Below are 15,162 nucleotides of genomic sequence, written 5' to 3'. Positions count from 1 at the left end.
TCATAGTAATAAATTAAGTGACGGTTACTATTTAACCTTGAATATTTGAGTGAAGAACTTGGCGGAATTCAGCAGAGGCGCCGTCAATTCAGACAACTTTTATGGACTGAAGAATAACAACACCATGTCAGTTAGGGCATAGATTGCAATTCAATTGCAATCAAAAATTATAGATCTTTTAACTCCACATTACCCAAGCGTTTGGATGTATATTTGGTAACAAAGGGTATACATTTTTTCATGATTTATTGTTTTACTGAAAATAAAAAATACTTAATGTTTACAGGTTCATACATAACTACAACAATGAAAATCGTGCATTTGGGTCGTTAGTGTAAGGAAGAGTTCTATTATTTTTAAAGGTAATTTAAAAAAATTATAATAATAATGAGAAAGCCACAAGTCGTTGACCACGAACCTCCACTGACCCAAAAGAAAAAATATGTTTTCATAAGAATCATTTTCCATAATCAATGTAAAACAATGAAGTTTAAAATAAATATGATGTATACATGTAATGCAGTACCATAGAACTCATTGCGTACCATTCGTGACTTTGAATCCTTAAATAACCAAAGTGATAAATCAAAGACGCTCACTCTATGTTTAGGTGGTCGAAGAGCTTTTTTTATTACCTTTGTGTTCTTTTACATGTGTTATGATCACAGATGTCCACTGTGTGTTGCAATTCCCAGTTTTGAAAATGTAATAACGATTGTATTTTTAGAAAAAAATGCCCTTTTACTTTCCATACCCACTCAAACTCTGGAAAGAATTCCAGGCAGGCAGCTGAGAAGGGTACTACTAATGTTAATTAAAATTGTTTACCAATGACCGGACTGAGGCGTATTGAATTAGTGCAGTTGTATGAAAACACTTGAAATGGAAAACGAAAAAAATAAAAAGCAATCAGTATGGTCTTATCTTCATGAGTCCCCACCAGATTTAATTAGTTTTTTTTTCCTTTGCTCCGCTCACTGTCATTGTAAACTATGGGTGCCTTTCAGACACACAGCTATAGCCATTTTATTTACGATTCATGTTGATTTTCTAAGGGCTTCATAGACTAGTTCAAGACATTTGAGACAAAGAACATAATTGCAATAGAAAAAGGTTGGTTTTTATTAGTCAAAAACAAGAAAAATATTTGTGGTGAAGCGTTTCAACAGTTTGAATACATTCATGTAATTAGTGCTTGCTCAGGGAAACATTGCAGTTCTACAACCTAAACTATGTTACTATTGAAGTAGGTTTCCTTGTGCTATTGTGTGACAAGGTTTACTCCGTATATATATAAGACCAAGTTTGAAACGTGGGGTGCAGGACTTGAAAAGTGTGTTACTCTCTGCTGCCATCTGGCTTTAAATTGTGATGACAGCCTTGGGCAGCATGTTCATTATTTGAGTGCAAGCGCAACATTTCTTAGACGTACTCAAATAGACTTTTTATTTTTCATCTTTTTAGCAGTTTGGGTTGGCGTTTGGACTCTCTCCCAGAAGTAGGCCTTTTCTCACTTTCACCATTTTTATGCGGCACCCACAAATATAAATTGAAAAAAACCTGTAGGGACAAGCATGACATCTGTCTAGCACTATCCCCAGACCCTTTCCACGAACCTAATGTATTTTGCCCCAAAGAGGTCTGATAAAAGTAAGATAAAAGCAGATATGAGCAATGGAAATAAAGCAAGAGGACTATTATTACTCTCTTGGGAGTCGTTAACACATACAGAGAAAACATTTATTTTCTACTTTTGTGAGGAAACCTTCAACGACACAGCCTTTAAGTATTTTAAATAGCAGATGGAATTAGTTCTGACCCGAACCGCTTTGCTAAACGAAAAAAAGCAGAAGCACGGTAGGGGGGGAAATGACAAAGGCTCTTTAAAATCAGTTGGGCATTAATAACACATACTTAGTAGATACATGATTCCACATTCAACTTTTCAACCTCAAAAGACGCGCCCTACCTTTAAGTTTGAATGGTAAATTTGTGACGCTCTTTGCAGATTTTTAACACCCTGAATTAAAGTTTTGGAAGTTTGCTAAATCGCATATAGGATTACTGCAGTGGAGGCTTATTGTAGCAAAGTCATGAGAAAAGAAACGAAAAGAAAATAAATAGTTGAATATGTGTTAATTCAGTTTGATGCCCGCCGCTGCAAACCCACTCACCTTGTTAAAGTTGTAGTATCCCAAACAGTGGGGGAAATCCAGGTTCGCCGGTTCTCCTGGAATACCATTTCCACCGGCATTGGGGTAAAAACGTACATCCATGTCAAAAGGCGGAGAAGAGAGTCCCGCGCGCCGGGTTACAAGGTTGCTTTTCTCAGCTTTACAATCCAAAGCGCACCGCGGAGCCTGATGCTGGTGTTGATCGATGGAGGTGAAAAGAAAAAGCAGTGGGAGAAGTTCACAGAAGTTTGACTTATCCCTCTTCCACGTGCAAGGAATCCTTGCAGGAAAGCTGTAAGAAGGTGCCCCTCATGGATCGCCAGTGGCCGAGCATGTACGCGCAAATGCTGGATACAAAAGAGCGGCTGGGAGCGAGAGTGGCTGAGTGAGCGAGCCTCGAGAGAAGCTCGAGTAAGTGCGGGTTCACCTCCTCCTCCGACTTCTCCTCTTGCTCCTTTGCCCTATTCTAAGTTAAACGACCGGGCATATGAGTTGGAACAAGTTAACCGGGAGAGTGAGCTCAGATCTGAGCTCTGGAGACTCAAGCGGTAATGTGTTGTTGGCAATGATTCGGGTTGTGACCGCCGACAAGGTAAAGAGCGCGGATGAGATGCACACGGTAGGACACGCCCATACTAACTGAAGGCATACACTAAATTAAAATCTTATTTTAAAGGGATTCCCACTGTATTAAACATGCAAAATGTAAGGGAATAGTACATGTTGTTGCATAAAATCTATAGACAATAATCCATCTTTTTTTTTTTTTTTCGGCGGCAAATGGGGTCCAGAAGCCCCCACCACCCCTGCAAAAAGTTCAAATTCGCCAAACGGATTTGCACCTTCATAAAAGCCCCCAAAGGTCAAATGTACCTCTAGATGTCATCCTTATCGCCTGAGATTATATGACTGTAACAAAATAAAAACTATAGATATATAATTAAGGGCAGCACGGCGGCGAAGTGGTTAGCGCGTGTGCGGCACAGTTCTGAGGTCATGAGATCAAACCTCCTGTGTGAAGTTTGCATGCTCTCCTCGTGCTTGCGTGAGTTTCCTCTGGGCACTCCAGTTGCCTCCCACATTCTAAAAACATGCATGTCAGGTTAATTCGCCGGTCCAAATTGTTCCTAGGTGTGAATGAGCGAGCAAATTGTCTGTCCCTGTGTGCCCTGCAACTGGCTGGCAACCAGTTCAGGGTGTCCCCTGCCCACTGCCCGAAGACAGCTGGGATGGCTCCAGCACCTCCGCGACCCTACTAAGGATAAGCGGGGCAGATAATGGATGGATGTATAAATAAAAACAGAATTGCAGTTAAATATACAAAATTGGAGGCCTTCTCCTTTCAGAGTTAGAAGGCCATATAAGGAGCGACTGGCTTGCAGCACGCTAGCATCAGGTAACGTCGACTTCAGCCAGGTCTCCGCGATGATTAAAATACAACCGTCCTGAATGTCGCGGCCTCCCACAAGTTATAGCACCAGGACATCCATTTCATAGATATTGGATCTGGCATAGGTTAGCTACAAGCTCGACAATGGTGTCATAAGATAATTGTTAGCCATAGCAAAAGGCCGGACCTGCGCCCTTTTACGACGCAACCTCAGTCGCTTCCCATCCTTGATAATAATCCACGGAGCACCCGCTGGTTTCAATGTAAATAGATGCTAAAGCTACTAGCTGTGTCATGCTTCTGTTTGTTTTGGGTAAACACAATGACTTGTGCACCCGCCCTGCTTTTTGACTGACAGTATACAGCAGACCGTTGCTGTCTGCTCTAAACACAATGCAAAATACTTTGATATTTAAGACAATAAAAGCAATCAAATCCAAAACACTCAAAGCAGTATACCAGCGAGAGACAAAGCACAAAGAAGCGAGGGGTAATTTTGAAGTGTTGTCTTCTTCATCCAAAAGGGAGGCAGACAGACAGACAAACAGACAGATGGATGGATAATTCTCAGACGGATATATAGTTATCAGAGAAACACCACAACCCTAGCAAGCCAGTTGCCATATGGTTTTACGTATCAATTAGTTGAAGAACTTACAAGTGTTTTAAGCAAAGTTTTGGTAGCTTTTGTGTTGAATGGTTGGGTGTTAGGTTGCAGGTGGATGCAGTAAGGGTGCAACAAAGAGCAAACAGCCTAAAGGGGCTGCCTGGCTGACAGGGGGCTAACCGGGGTCGATCAATGAAGGCAGCCATAGCCTCAACAGAAAAACACGATGTTGGCCGACCACAAAACATGACGTAGGCGGCCAGGCTAACCGTGAACCAACCATGAAAAGTGGCAATAAAAGGGAAGCCCACCGGGAATAAACCAAGGGACATGACAAAACTGGCACTAATGCCAGACCAGCTGATCAAGCCAGGCTAACCGTAAATCAATTAATGAGCGTCAACGATTACGGCGATTAACGAAAAGTTGGACAGGAGTAAACTTTGGGATATGAACTGGCGCTAATGCAAGACTAACCGGCTAAACAACACATAGTGGGCAGCCAACGAATGCCAACTGGGATCAAACTAAACAGGAAAGCCCTCCAAAGCACTGACGCCAACAGGGAGCTAGCCAGACAAAATTATACCAATTGTGACACATGCAGCTAAGAACAGAAGCAAATAGTCACAATCGCCTACCTCCAAATAGAAATGAGCGGTATGTAATACCATTAAGAAATGAAAAATGAAATGATCTGCATTTATATAGTGCTTTTCAAGTCAATGACTTCCCAAAGCGCTTTACAATGTGCTCCACATTTCCCAATAATGGCCTTGTATTGCAGCCATGTAAGACGCTAACCTGCTTATTGGGGGTATTAGGGGTTCAGTGTCTTACCCAAGGACACTTCGACATGTAACACGGACAAGCCGGGATTCGAACTGGGATCCCTTGATCCCAAGATGAGCGCTCTACCTCCTGAGCTACTGCCACCCCCATGTAATACCGTTCACTACAATCGCTGTCTGAAGGTCGCCTCACATGTTGCGTTACTGGGATTTGTACTTTTAAGTGTTGTGTTTTTTTTCAATGCTGTCACACACAGCTCTGCATGAAACAAGTCAGATGGTCAACTTTGATACTAAATTTCTTGAGTCCCCTGGAGCGTGGAACATTTTGAAACATATCTGCACCCTTTGTACCTAATTAAAAATAAATCTGTTTGGGATTACCTTTAAATCATACTGCTTCATTATTTATTTTTTTGGGGCATTAGCAGACTACACTTCAATTTTCCGTTTAGCTATGAACTCAGTAGTTAAATTATGAATTCAATCTACGGATTATGAATTGAACAAAATTCAACTGTTACAATCCATCTTGGGCAGCCATATCAACCCTTCTGTCAACTAAAAATGATTTCATTGTTGCAGCTAGCAACCAATTACAGCTTACCCTTACACATTTTTTATGTAGTGGAGGTAATATGTGGATTTTTATGTAAATCAAAATCCCTAGAGAAATAAGATGCTTTTGCAGACACAAGAGCTACTTTATAACTCAACACGCTGTCACTCGTAGGTCAATCCATTCATATTTAATTTACATAACAGGCAGCTCACCTAGAGGGAGCTGATATGATTGTCCACTATCTTAGTTCTTCAGGTACCCCTAAAAACTGTGTGGGAAGGCTGTGCCAAAAAAAGAAAGAAGAAAAAATGGTGTGGTCTCTTTGAGTCTCTGTTGTTAGTAATCTCCCTATGCTTTGTCTCCGTAGCAAGTATTTGGTCAATACCATAATAATTAGGGTGTTAAACAAAACATAAACCTTTTATTGATGGGCTGTGTACCAGAAAGATTGGCTCAACTGCTGGAGGGCAGGGGAAAAGTAAATAAAGACACAAAACAAGAGTTTCACTTTGTGCAAAGGCACATATTGAATAAACAAAAAATGTAGATGGATAGATATATAGATATTGTCATGATTACTGATGTGACTTACCTGTGCCCGCTCTTTTGGCGCCAACTGCCGTGGGTTCTGATTGGCTCCCTGTCAGTATTTGAACCCAGTCCTGTCCGTGCCTTGTTGTCTGTCCGTCTGCGAACCTCTGTGTATACAAGGCTAGCCTTTTTCGGCCCTGACTCCCACCTGTCCCGTTTTTTGCTGCCGTTTGTCTCCGGCTACCTGTTTTGATCCCGACCATGTCTGCTCTCCCGTTCCGGCTACGACCTGTTTTGATCCCGACCACATCTGCTCTCCCGTCCCGGCTTTTGACCCATTTTTGATCCCTACTACGTCTACTCTTCTGTCCTGGCTTTCGACTTGTTTGCGATCCCGACCACGTTTTTGCTCTCCTGTCCTGGCTATCGACCTGTTTTTCCGTCCCTGACACTGCCATTGCCCGCTATGGAAGATCCATTTACATATTCCCGCGTCTAGCGAGCACCGGATTGTGGGCGCTGCCCTTCCTCTTTTCTTCAATAAAACTTGTGAGAAACGTTACACGATCGGGTCCTGTTTCTGTTCTGGTGCTGACAGATAGATAGATAGATAGATAGATAGATAGATAGATAGATAGATAGATAGATAGATAGATAGATAGATAGATAGATAGATAGATAGATAGATAGATAGATAGATAGATAGATAGATAGATAGATAGATAGATAGATAGATAGATAGATAGATAGATAGATAGATAGATAGATAGATAGATAGATAGATAGATAGATAGATAGATAGATAGATAGATAGATAGATAGATAGATAGATAGATAGATACTTTATTCATCCCCGTCGATAATTATTAACTGCAGTTATGGAACAATACAAACCAGTGAAAAAAATGGCTGTTTCTCCTAGTCTGAGTTCATAAAGAATGAGCAACCCAGAAACTCTGTCCTTTTGGTTTAAGTGAATAAGGTCCGTAACGCAGTTGATCTGCGAACAGTTGGTTGGTGGGAACTCTTGAGAGGTTGGGAGAATTCGTGATAGGCTTTGGCACCTCCTACCAGACCAGGGTCCCTAGGCTCTTTGGCTAACTCCTCAGCTCACCATCCACAACTAAGGTTGGACAGTTGGACACCTGGCCAGGTCAGTTGGTCATTAGTTACACAAACAGGTTCCCAAGTAAAGTGATGGTTCGAATACTAACAGCCTGGTGTGTGAATGTGTATGTGAATGGGTAAGTGTGAAGCACATTGTAAAGCGCTTGGGGAGGTCTTCATTGACTTGAAAAGCGCTATATAAATGCAGACTATTTACCTTTTAAGGCTTCAAAGGGTTCAAAGAAGTGTAATTGTGACTTTGCAACATAATTCACTGCAGTTTAGAATTATGAATCCTTTTTTATTGTCATTGTTAACAAAGTAGTGAACATTGTTTACAATGAGATCAGACATGGCACTCCAATAAAAAACATGTAATAAATATCTTAAAATAAAGAAATAGGATCGAAAAAGAATATTGGGTTATGGACAATATTTCAGAAGTGGGTAGTAACGGCGTACATTTACTCCGTTATTTACTTGAGTAAGTTTTGGGAAATTTCATACTTCTCGTATTTCAAATACCTATACTTTTCCTTTTACTTGAGTAAATTTGTTAAGAAAAAAAACGGTAATTTTACTCTTCTACATTAGGAAAAATTAAAGTCGTCACTTCGTTACGCAGAACTCTGCCAGGCTATACCATGTTTAACCAATCAAAAGTAGCATGTGACCGTATTCATCTTCAGCGGGGTAAATTCTGTTTACGGATGAAACAGATTGAAAATGTCGCTTAGCGATACCGACTATGAAAACTCAGAAGAGGAGGAGGACCCCTGGCCTCACATCAAGAGCATGTTCCCCTTAAAAACTGTGCCAAACGCCAGCTACAATATGCAATGTCTCCTTTGTTTGAGTTCATGGGCTAGCTTGTTGTTCTGCCTGCTTAAGATGAAAATATGCTACTTGGTGCCACATGTGCCCAATTTATTTATTTTATTCATACATTTTTTTATTTCATTGTTTATTAAAGCACTTGAATTTATTTGATTGATTTATTTTAATCTACTCTCAGATCACATGTGTGTTTTTGTTTATTGAATGGACTTGGAGAATCTTTGATGATCTGATTGGTTGTTATAAAAAATGACGTTGCTACAGTTACCTAGTTCTTGAGTAATTTTTTTCACCAAGTGCTTTTTTTTACTTTTACTCAAGTAAGTATTTGGATGACTACTTTTACTTCTACTTGAGTAATATCATTCTGAAGTAACCGTACTTTTACTTGAGTAACATTTTTGCTACTCTACCCACCTCTGCATTATTTACATGGTAGTGCTTTGAGAGTTGCCTAAGTTGTAGGCACATCAGACTAATAGTGCAATATAAATAATTTCATATAACACGCTGCACTGCTTAAAAAAAGGTAATTTTCCTATAAACTGATATTTTTGTAATGTGTTACTGGTACCTCAAACAATGTGATGTTTGTGGCAGACATCAACAAAACCAATCAGGGGTTTCTTTTGACCATGCTGGTTTTCTGAATGTCAAAAAAAATTATTAAACATCCTTAAAACACTCATCTCTTCGTGTGTATCTATTCTAACCTTTCTGAAAGGTGCTGTCCAGAGTTTTGGGGTTTTCTACTAGCTGACACCATCTTCTGGCTTGTGTCATCATTGCAGCCTCCGTCAAGCTCCTTATGTTGCACGTGCAAGTAAGTGCATTTCATTGATGCATGTGATGGATAGAACTTCTTTTTTCATCTTTTGGGGGGTTTGGGTTGGTGTTTGGACTTTACTTGAAACAGGTCTTTTCTTACTTCTTAGTAAATAGGTCAGTGCTTTTCAATAGTGTAATCTGACCTTTCATATAAGATGAAGGTGATAAAAAAGAAAATACAGGACCCTTTTAACACAGTCGGCAATCTACCATGCACAACCTTACCCTTTTTGTTGAATATATGGTTACAGATTTGAAGCATTCCCTGTATTAGCACGTGATGCTTTTCCAAATAAGACTCTTTCTCTGTGCTTTTTACATTCGTTTCTGGCACGGAGCAAAAAAGGTGTGAATAAACATGCAAGTCAATGGCATCGGCCTTGAGTATTACACATGAGTAAAGCTTTGTGTTTGTATTCTGTTTGTCTGCAAAAGGTCACAAGTGTCAGTACATGGAAAACAACAAATCTCCTAGTAGAAATCTATCCAACTGTACTGTATGTGGGCGACTTTTGAGTCCGCGTAACCGTTGAAAGCTTTTATTGCGGCTATTCACAAATTGTAATGCTTTGAACTCTTTTCAATGCTTCTAATAGAGTTGACGCTTGCATTCGACTTGTCACCCACTTCCACCGGGGGAAATAAAGGGAACTTTTGTTACTTTTACATTCGTTCCAGAGTTTCCTCATTCTTTATTCAACATTACATGTTTTCTATTTTGCAAATTTAAAATGCCTAACAAAACACCCAAAAACCTTTCCAGGTGATGTATTTCTTCATTTATTTTTCTGAACATAGAAGTGATATCAATGATTAGACTCATGCAGCTCTGACTACCTCCATATTCCTCTACGTTTGTGAGACATGGGCTCCTACAGCAGTGCATGAAAATACAGGCAATTGAGATGCAATGCTACAGGAAAGTTCTAGGAACCAGCTATATAGCCCATGTGACAAAAAAACAGTGCGCAACACCATCAGATGGACCCTACAAAAAACTCTTGTCAACTGTGTGCAGACAAAAACTGCAATGGTATGGTCACCTCATCAGGACTGGCTAAGATTATTCTTCAGCGTACAGTCTAAGGGGGCGCGAGGAGAAGAAGACCGAAAATGAACAACATCAGACTGGACTGGTGCCAACTTTACCACGACCAGAAAACAGGGGAGGAACCAACAGCAGTGGATAAAACTGTCCAGAGGTACCTTCTAAGTGGTGACCAAGGCCGTTAAGGGATCCATGAACCATGATAACTGAAACCTGATAATCTATTTTAAAGAATGCTGTATATTAGACTATGTTTAAATATTATTGTCATTTCACCAAAAACCAAATTAATTGTAAGGACTATTTTTACATTTTTGCTATGTATTTTTAAGAAAAAGATTACTTATAAAACATCTATTAAACTTAACAAATACAAATAGGTTATTTTTTGTTTTTGTGTATTATTCTTAATTTTAATTGAAGTCATGTTTTTTGTATAGCCCTTAAGTACAATAAGTCATAAAGGGCTGCACGGACTACTACTACATCCCCTGATCCAAAACATAGATCAGAGCAAGGAAAAACTCAAAAACCTCCCCTTTAGGAAATGAAGAAAGCTTGAAAAGAGGCCACACATGAGGTAACTCTACCTTTCAGGAATACGAGGCCATACACAGACAACATTAAATATAGGTAATGACAGAATGTCTAGTCGACAGCTTCCTGCAGCATGACTGATGGGGCAGGTTTTAGATAATAGTTTACGGCTTGGAATGGATGCACCATGCAACATCCAGGGTCGTCATTTTCCCTCAAGGACACAAAGACAATGGTATGACGTGAAATTACTCAAAAACTATGGAGTATTAATGTGTCTCAAGCCTAGATTTAGACACATTTCCACTGAGGTTGTAGATAATTTCTCGAAGGGCAAAGCATTTCACAGCACCGGGGTCAGAATGAAGGATGCTCTCACTCCTGCGGATTGCTTCTTGGCTCTTGGAATCACAATTTTCCTAGCAAGTGCTCAGAGCAATAACATAAGGTTAAAACGACAGAAATAATCTGTTGTATAAAATCATTTTGCCCATGTTAAGGATTGTGTCCCATTTTGTGAGAGAAATAGGCACAGAAGTAAAAAAAATAAAATTATGTACTTAAAATTAGCAAAGATTTCTCCTTCTGGGCTATTTTCTCCCCAGAGTAATACAAAATTAAAAACTCACATAGGCACAATTGTTAAGTCTGGGTTTCTTTTGTTCAAAACAGTGTACAGCTCCAGGGAACATGTCTTGAATTGTTATGTTGGCTGAAAATATGCTTGCATGTCTCCAACTTTTAAAATATGAAACCTTTCTTGTTGTTGCTGATAATTTTGACCTCTAGTTTTGCAAGTATCTGTCTGAAAAATTAACTAATTCGATGCCAGAGTTTTTTGTTTTTTTTTTATTTGTTTTTATCTATATAGGCATAGGACATATCAAAAGAAAGCTTGAACATTTGTCTTTCATAAACTAATATAATTTAATACAAATATAATTCTAGCTTTTACCTTTGTGGCACGGTGGGTGAGTGATCAGCGTGTCGGCAGCACAGTTCTGAGGTCAGGGGATCGAATCCTCCTGTGCGGAGTTTGCATGTTCTCCCCATGCTTGCGTGAGAGCTCTCCGGGCACTCCGGTTTCCTCCCACATTCCAAAAAATACATGAATGTCTGGTTAATTGGCTGGTCCAAATTGTCCTTAGGTGTGAATGAGCAAGGGAGTTTTCTGTTTCTGTGTGCCCTGTGACTGGCTGGCAGCCAGTTCAGGGTGTCCCCTGCCCACTGCCTGAAGATAACTGGGATTGGCTCCTGCACCCCCACAACCCTATAAGCGGTGCAGATGATGGCTGGATGGATCGATGTTTACCATTGTTTAGTAAACAATAGTTGAAAATCACTAAGCTTCTTGGAAATACTCGTTTTCAAGAACTCTTCTGAGAAAAACGGCTTTTGTAAAATTATTAATTTCAAAGAGAAGTTTCCCTTTCGTGCTTTTTTTGCCTTGGTTATACCTCCAACCCCCAGACAATGCTTTCCACAAACACAAAGGCACTTTGCTAGCAAAATAACATTTTATTGAAAGAACACTTAAGTGTAACTATGCATCAATCATGCATGGACTTTGCACAAACTTTCACACAATGTGGTTCACCATGACGATCGTGCTCTTTTGGGCAACTGTATTCCTGTGGACGTGAGTGTAACGTCATCCCTCCGTGACCAGACGATGGGACTTCTTCATCTTTCTTTGAGAGGAATAAGATCCGTTAAAGACATCACCGCGTATTACTATTCGTCCTCTCACCTGACTGGTAACTAAGCCTACTCGCCATATGTGTCGGCCACACTCATTCATTCTGGATGCAGGAAGCAACATTAGGAAGTTCAGCTACCTCAATGTGTGGACAAATACCTGATCAAAGCCACTCCTGCCATGTAATCATGACTTATTATACAGTACTTAGATAATCCCCAGAGGCTTGATACTTACCAATGAGCAGCGCCAAATCCTTTATAATAGTAAATAGTAAACTTATTTTTACGTTTTGGCACTCAGGGACAATGCTGCTGAAAATGTATGTATCCATTATGTTGATGAAGTTAATATCTTTTCAACGATTATCATGTGTTCCAATATCATACACTTAAATTTAACCAATATCAAAGTTTTGTTACCTTTGCCAGAATACTGTACAAGCATAGCAAGATGGAGAGGCTAATTTTAGTGGGTACGGCGCGGGTCGGCATGTTTTTGTGCAAGCGTAATCATCGTGGTACAGTGCGGCACTGTGCTGGAGGAAGATAATCCCCATTTGAACGCTCTCCAGCCTCCTTGCTCGAGAATTGGTCAACAATCCGCAAGTGTGGCCAAGAAATGCGCTTTGTAATTACGGACACATTGATGTTGGCCTACATGCAAAACGTGTTCCTGTTTGATATCGTTCCCCTTCTCCCTCAATACCCTCCCTCACACCTCCCCGCCTTACATATATATGCATAACCAAACAGTGCTACACTTGCAGAAACACCCACTCAATCAAATCCCATTCAAGTAACACATAAAACCTCCCACACAGTCTCCCACATATCACACATCAGATAAGCGAACCTGCACTTTCTGCCTTCTTATTCGATATTGTGTTGGCCATATGACACAACCGTTAGATGACTTTTCACACCTTATTCCATGTTTTTATTTTGGTTTGGCAGTGCTCCCAGCCGATGATATTCATTTCCTCTTCTGCCCTCATGAAGCCAAGATGAGTTTCTCCTCCATGTGTCATTTCCTCTCCGGCCTGGTAACACTGTAGCATCGTGAAAAATAAATAATCATTATTCAATGGCTCTTGCTCGTCTTCACTTTAAAACAAACTGGAATGAGGAGGGCCACTTACTGAAAAGTAACAGATGCACAAATAATTCACGAGCTCATTAAATCAATACTTCACAGTGACCGAGCCCTCCTAGCTGATTCTGTGTGACACTTATTAATTGCTTTTCAAGTGATGACCATAAACGAAGAAAAATAAAATTTTACTTTTAACCCCACGTTCAGTGCCTTGAATTGATTCTTAGAAAATATTTTCAGTTTTTTTAGCTTTAAGTTTGAAGCCTGTTCTGTGGCAAGATGACAAATAATACCTGGGGGTAAAATATTTTTGCCAGGCACTGTAGTAATCATCTATCCATCCATCCATTATCTGCACCACTTGTCCTCGGGAGAACATGCAAACTCCACACAGGAGGTTCGATCTCATGACCTCGGAACTGTGCCGCACACGAGCTAACCACTGCACTGCCGTGCTGCCCTGTAGTAATCAGGTCTACTGCAACTTGAAATAAATAAAATGAGTGTTTCAAGTGTTTCAGAGGAACACATCCTAACAGAATTGGAAACTCAATTCTTAATGTTTCATGTATTTCAATGGAATATTGAGATCTCTGCTTGAAATGTGACGATTTCGTGACCATAGCTACGTACTTTGTTTTGATCGCCCCATTTATGACATTTATGGCTATTGCAGTTTGCACTGTATCGTTTTATTAATACAAAAATCCTGTCCTGGATTCTCATATATTTTACCGCCCTCCCAGAAGCATATTGATCCACACAGGTGCACTTTCTTACGTCAAATGTTATTGCAATAATAAAGAAGTTTAACTGCTTTTTTTCAAACCAATAATGTTCATGCTCCTCTTTTCTGAGGAGCTTTAAAACTGAGTTCACCTAAAACCAATGCAGGACATCCATTTTCCCCCCTCGGGGAACAGAACTAATGTTTTAAATGTTTCTGTTCTCTCAAGTGGTTAGTTGTCAGGTAAATGTGATGTACTATGTATTAAGCAACTGTGAGGTATTGTGTGAATTATTCACAATGTTATGTATTTGTGGACTGAGAGCTCTGGTGCTGTTAGCGTTTGACATTCCCACACTGGTCCCGTAGACTGCAAAAATTCTAGTTGGGAAAAACTTAGTAAATCAAGACAACAATGTCTTTTTTCCAATATTTTTGTTGTTGTTTCACTAGTAAGTGCTCATTTTAAAAATGTTGATTTACAAGAACAATTTCTAAAAAAATTCAAAACAATATTTTTGTAAAGGATAGAAAAAAAAATATCTCAAACAAAGTGGGAATATTTGTATTATATCAGACAGACATGGCTTTCATTTTACCTCTGAGCCAGGCGGCTTATGTCAGGACCAGAACGGAAACAGGACCCAATTGCATTACGTTGCTCACAAGTTTTATTGGAGGGAAGAGGGAGGGCTGCGCCCACGATTCGGTGTTTGCTGGACGCAGAGGGAGCAAGTCACTCTCGTACTCGGATTGGGATCCGACCACGGAAGTGGATCTTCTGTAGTGAGCGATGGCAATGTCAGGGATGAGCAAGGCGTGGTCGGGGTCGGAAAACGAGTCGTAAGCCAGAACAGGAGAGTAGACAGGGTCAAAACAGGTCGTAGCCGGAGACAGACGGGAGCAAAAACGGGACAGGTGGGAGTCAGGGTCGAAAAAGGCTTGCCTAGTATACACTGAGGTTCACAGACGGACTGACAACAGGGCACTGACAGAACTGGGTTCAAATAGTGACAGGGAGCCAATCAGAATCCGCGGCGGTTGGCGCCAAATGAGCGGGCACAGGTGAGTCACATCAGTAATCATGACAGCTTATGCAAAAAGAAATATCTGGCTCACGAGCCATAAGTTTCCAACCCCTGCCCTAGGGTATATTCAGAATAAAAAAGACAAAAACACACATCCATATCATTAAGATCCCTGAAAAATGTTTTAAATTATAAGGTGTA

The 15,162-nt window shown here is 40.2% G+C and overlaps 1 protein-coding gene across 1 annotated transcript in view; it reads right to left on the bottom strand.

Moving 5' to 3' along the window:
• Window positions 1-2,734, bottom strand: part of tox3 (TOX high mobility group box family member 3) — a 77,992-nt gene extending 75,258 nt beyond the window's left edge. The window contains exon 1 of the mRNA XM_088333917.1: window positions 2,175-2,734. Within this exon, the coding sequence (XP_088190043.1) occupies window positions 2,175-2,276 (102 nt within the window). The 5' untranslated portion in view covers window positions 2,277-2,734. The remainder of the gene's footprint in view (window positions 1-2,174) is intronic.
• Between the last annotated feature and the right edge of the window lie 12,428 nt (window positions 2,735-15,162).

Source organism: Urocampus carinirostris, chromosome 4 (genome assembly GCF_059441175.1).
Source record: "Urocampus carinirostris isolate Australia breed hairy pipefish chromosome 4, RoL_Ucar_1.0, whole genome shotgun sequence".
NCBI lineage: Eukaryota > Metazoa > Chordata > Actinopteri > Syngnathiformes > Syngnathidae > Urocampus > Urocampus carinirostris.
The sequence above is the reverse complement of the archived record's forward strand: the minus strand, read 5'-3'. Positions and strand labels throughout refer to the sequence as shown.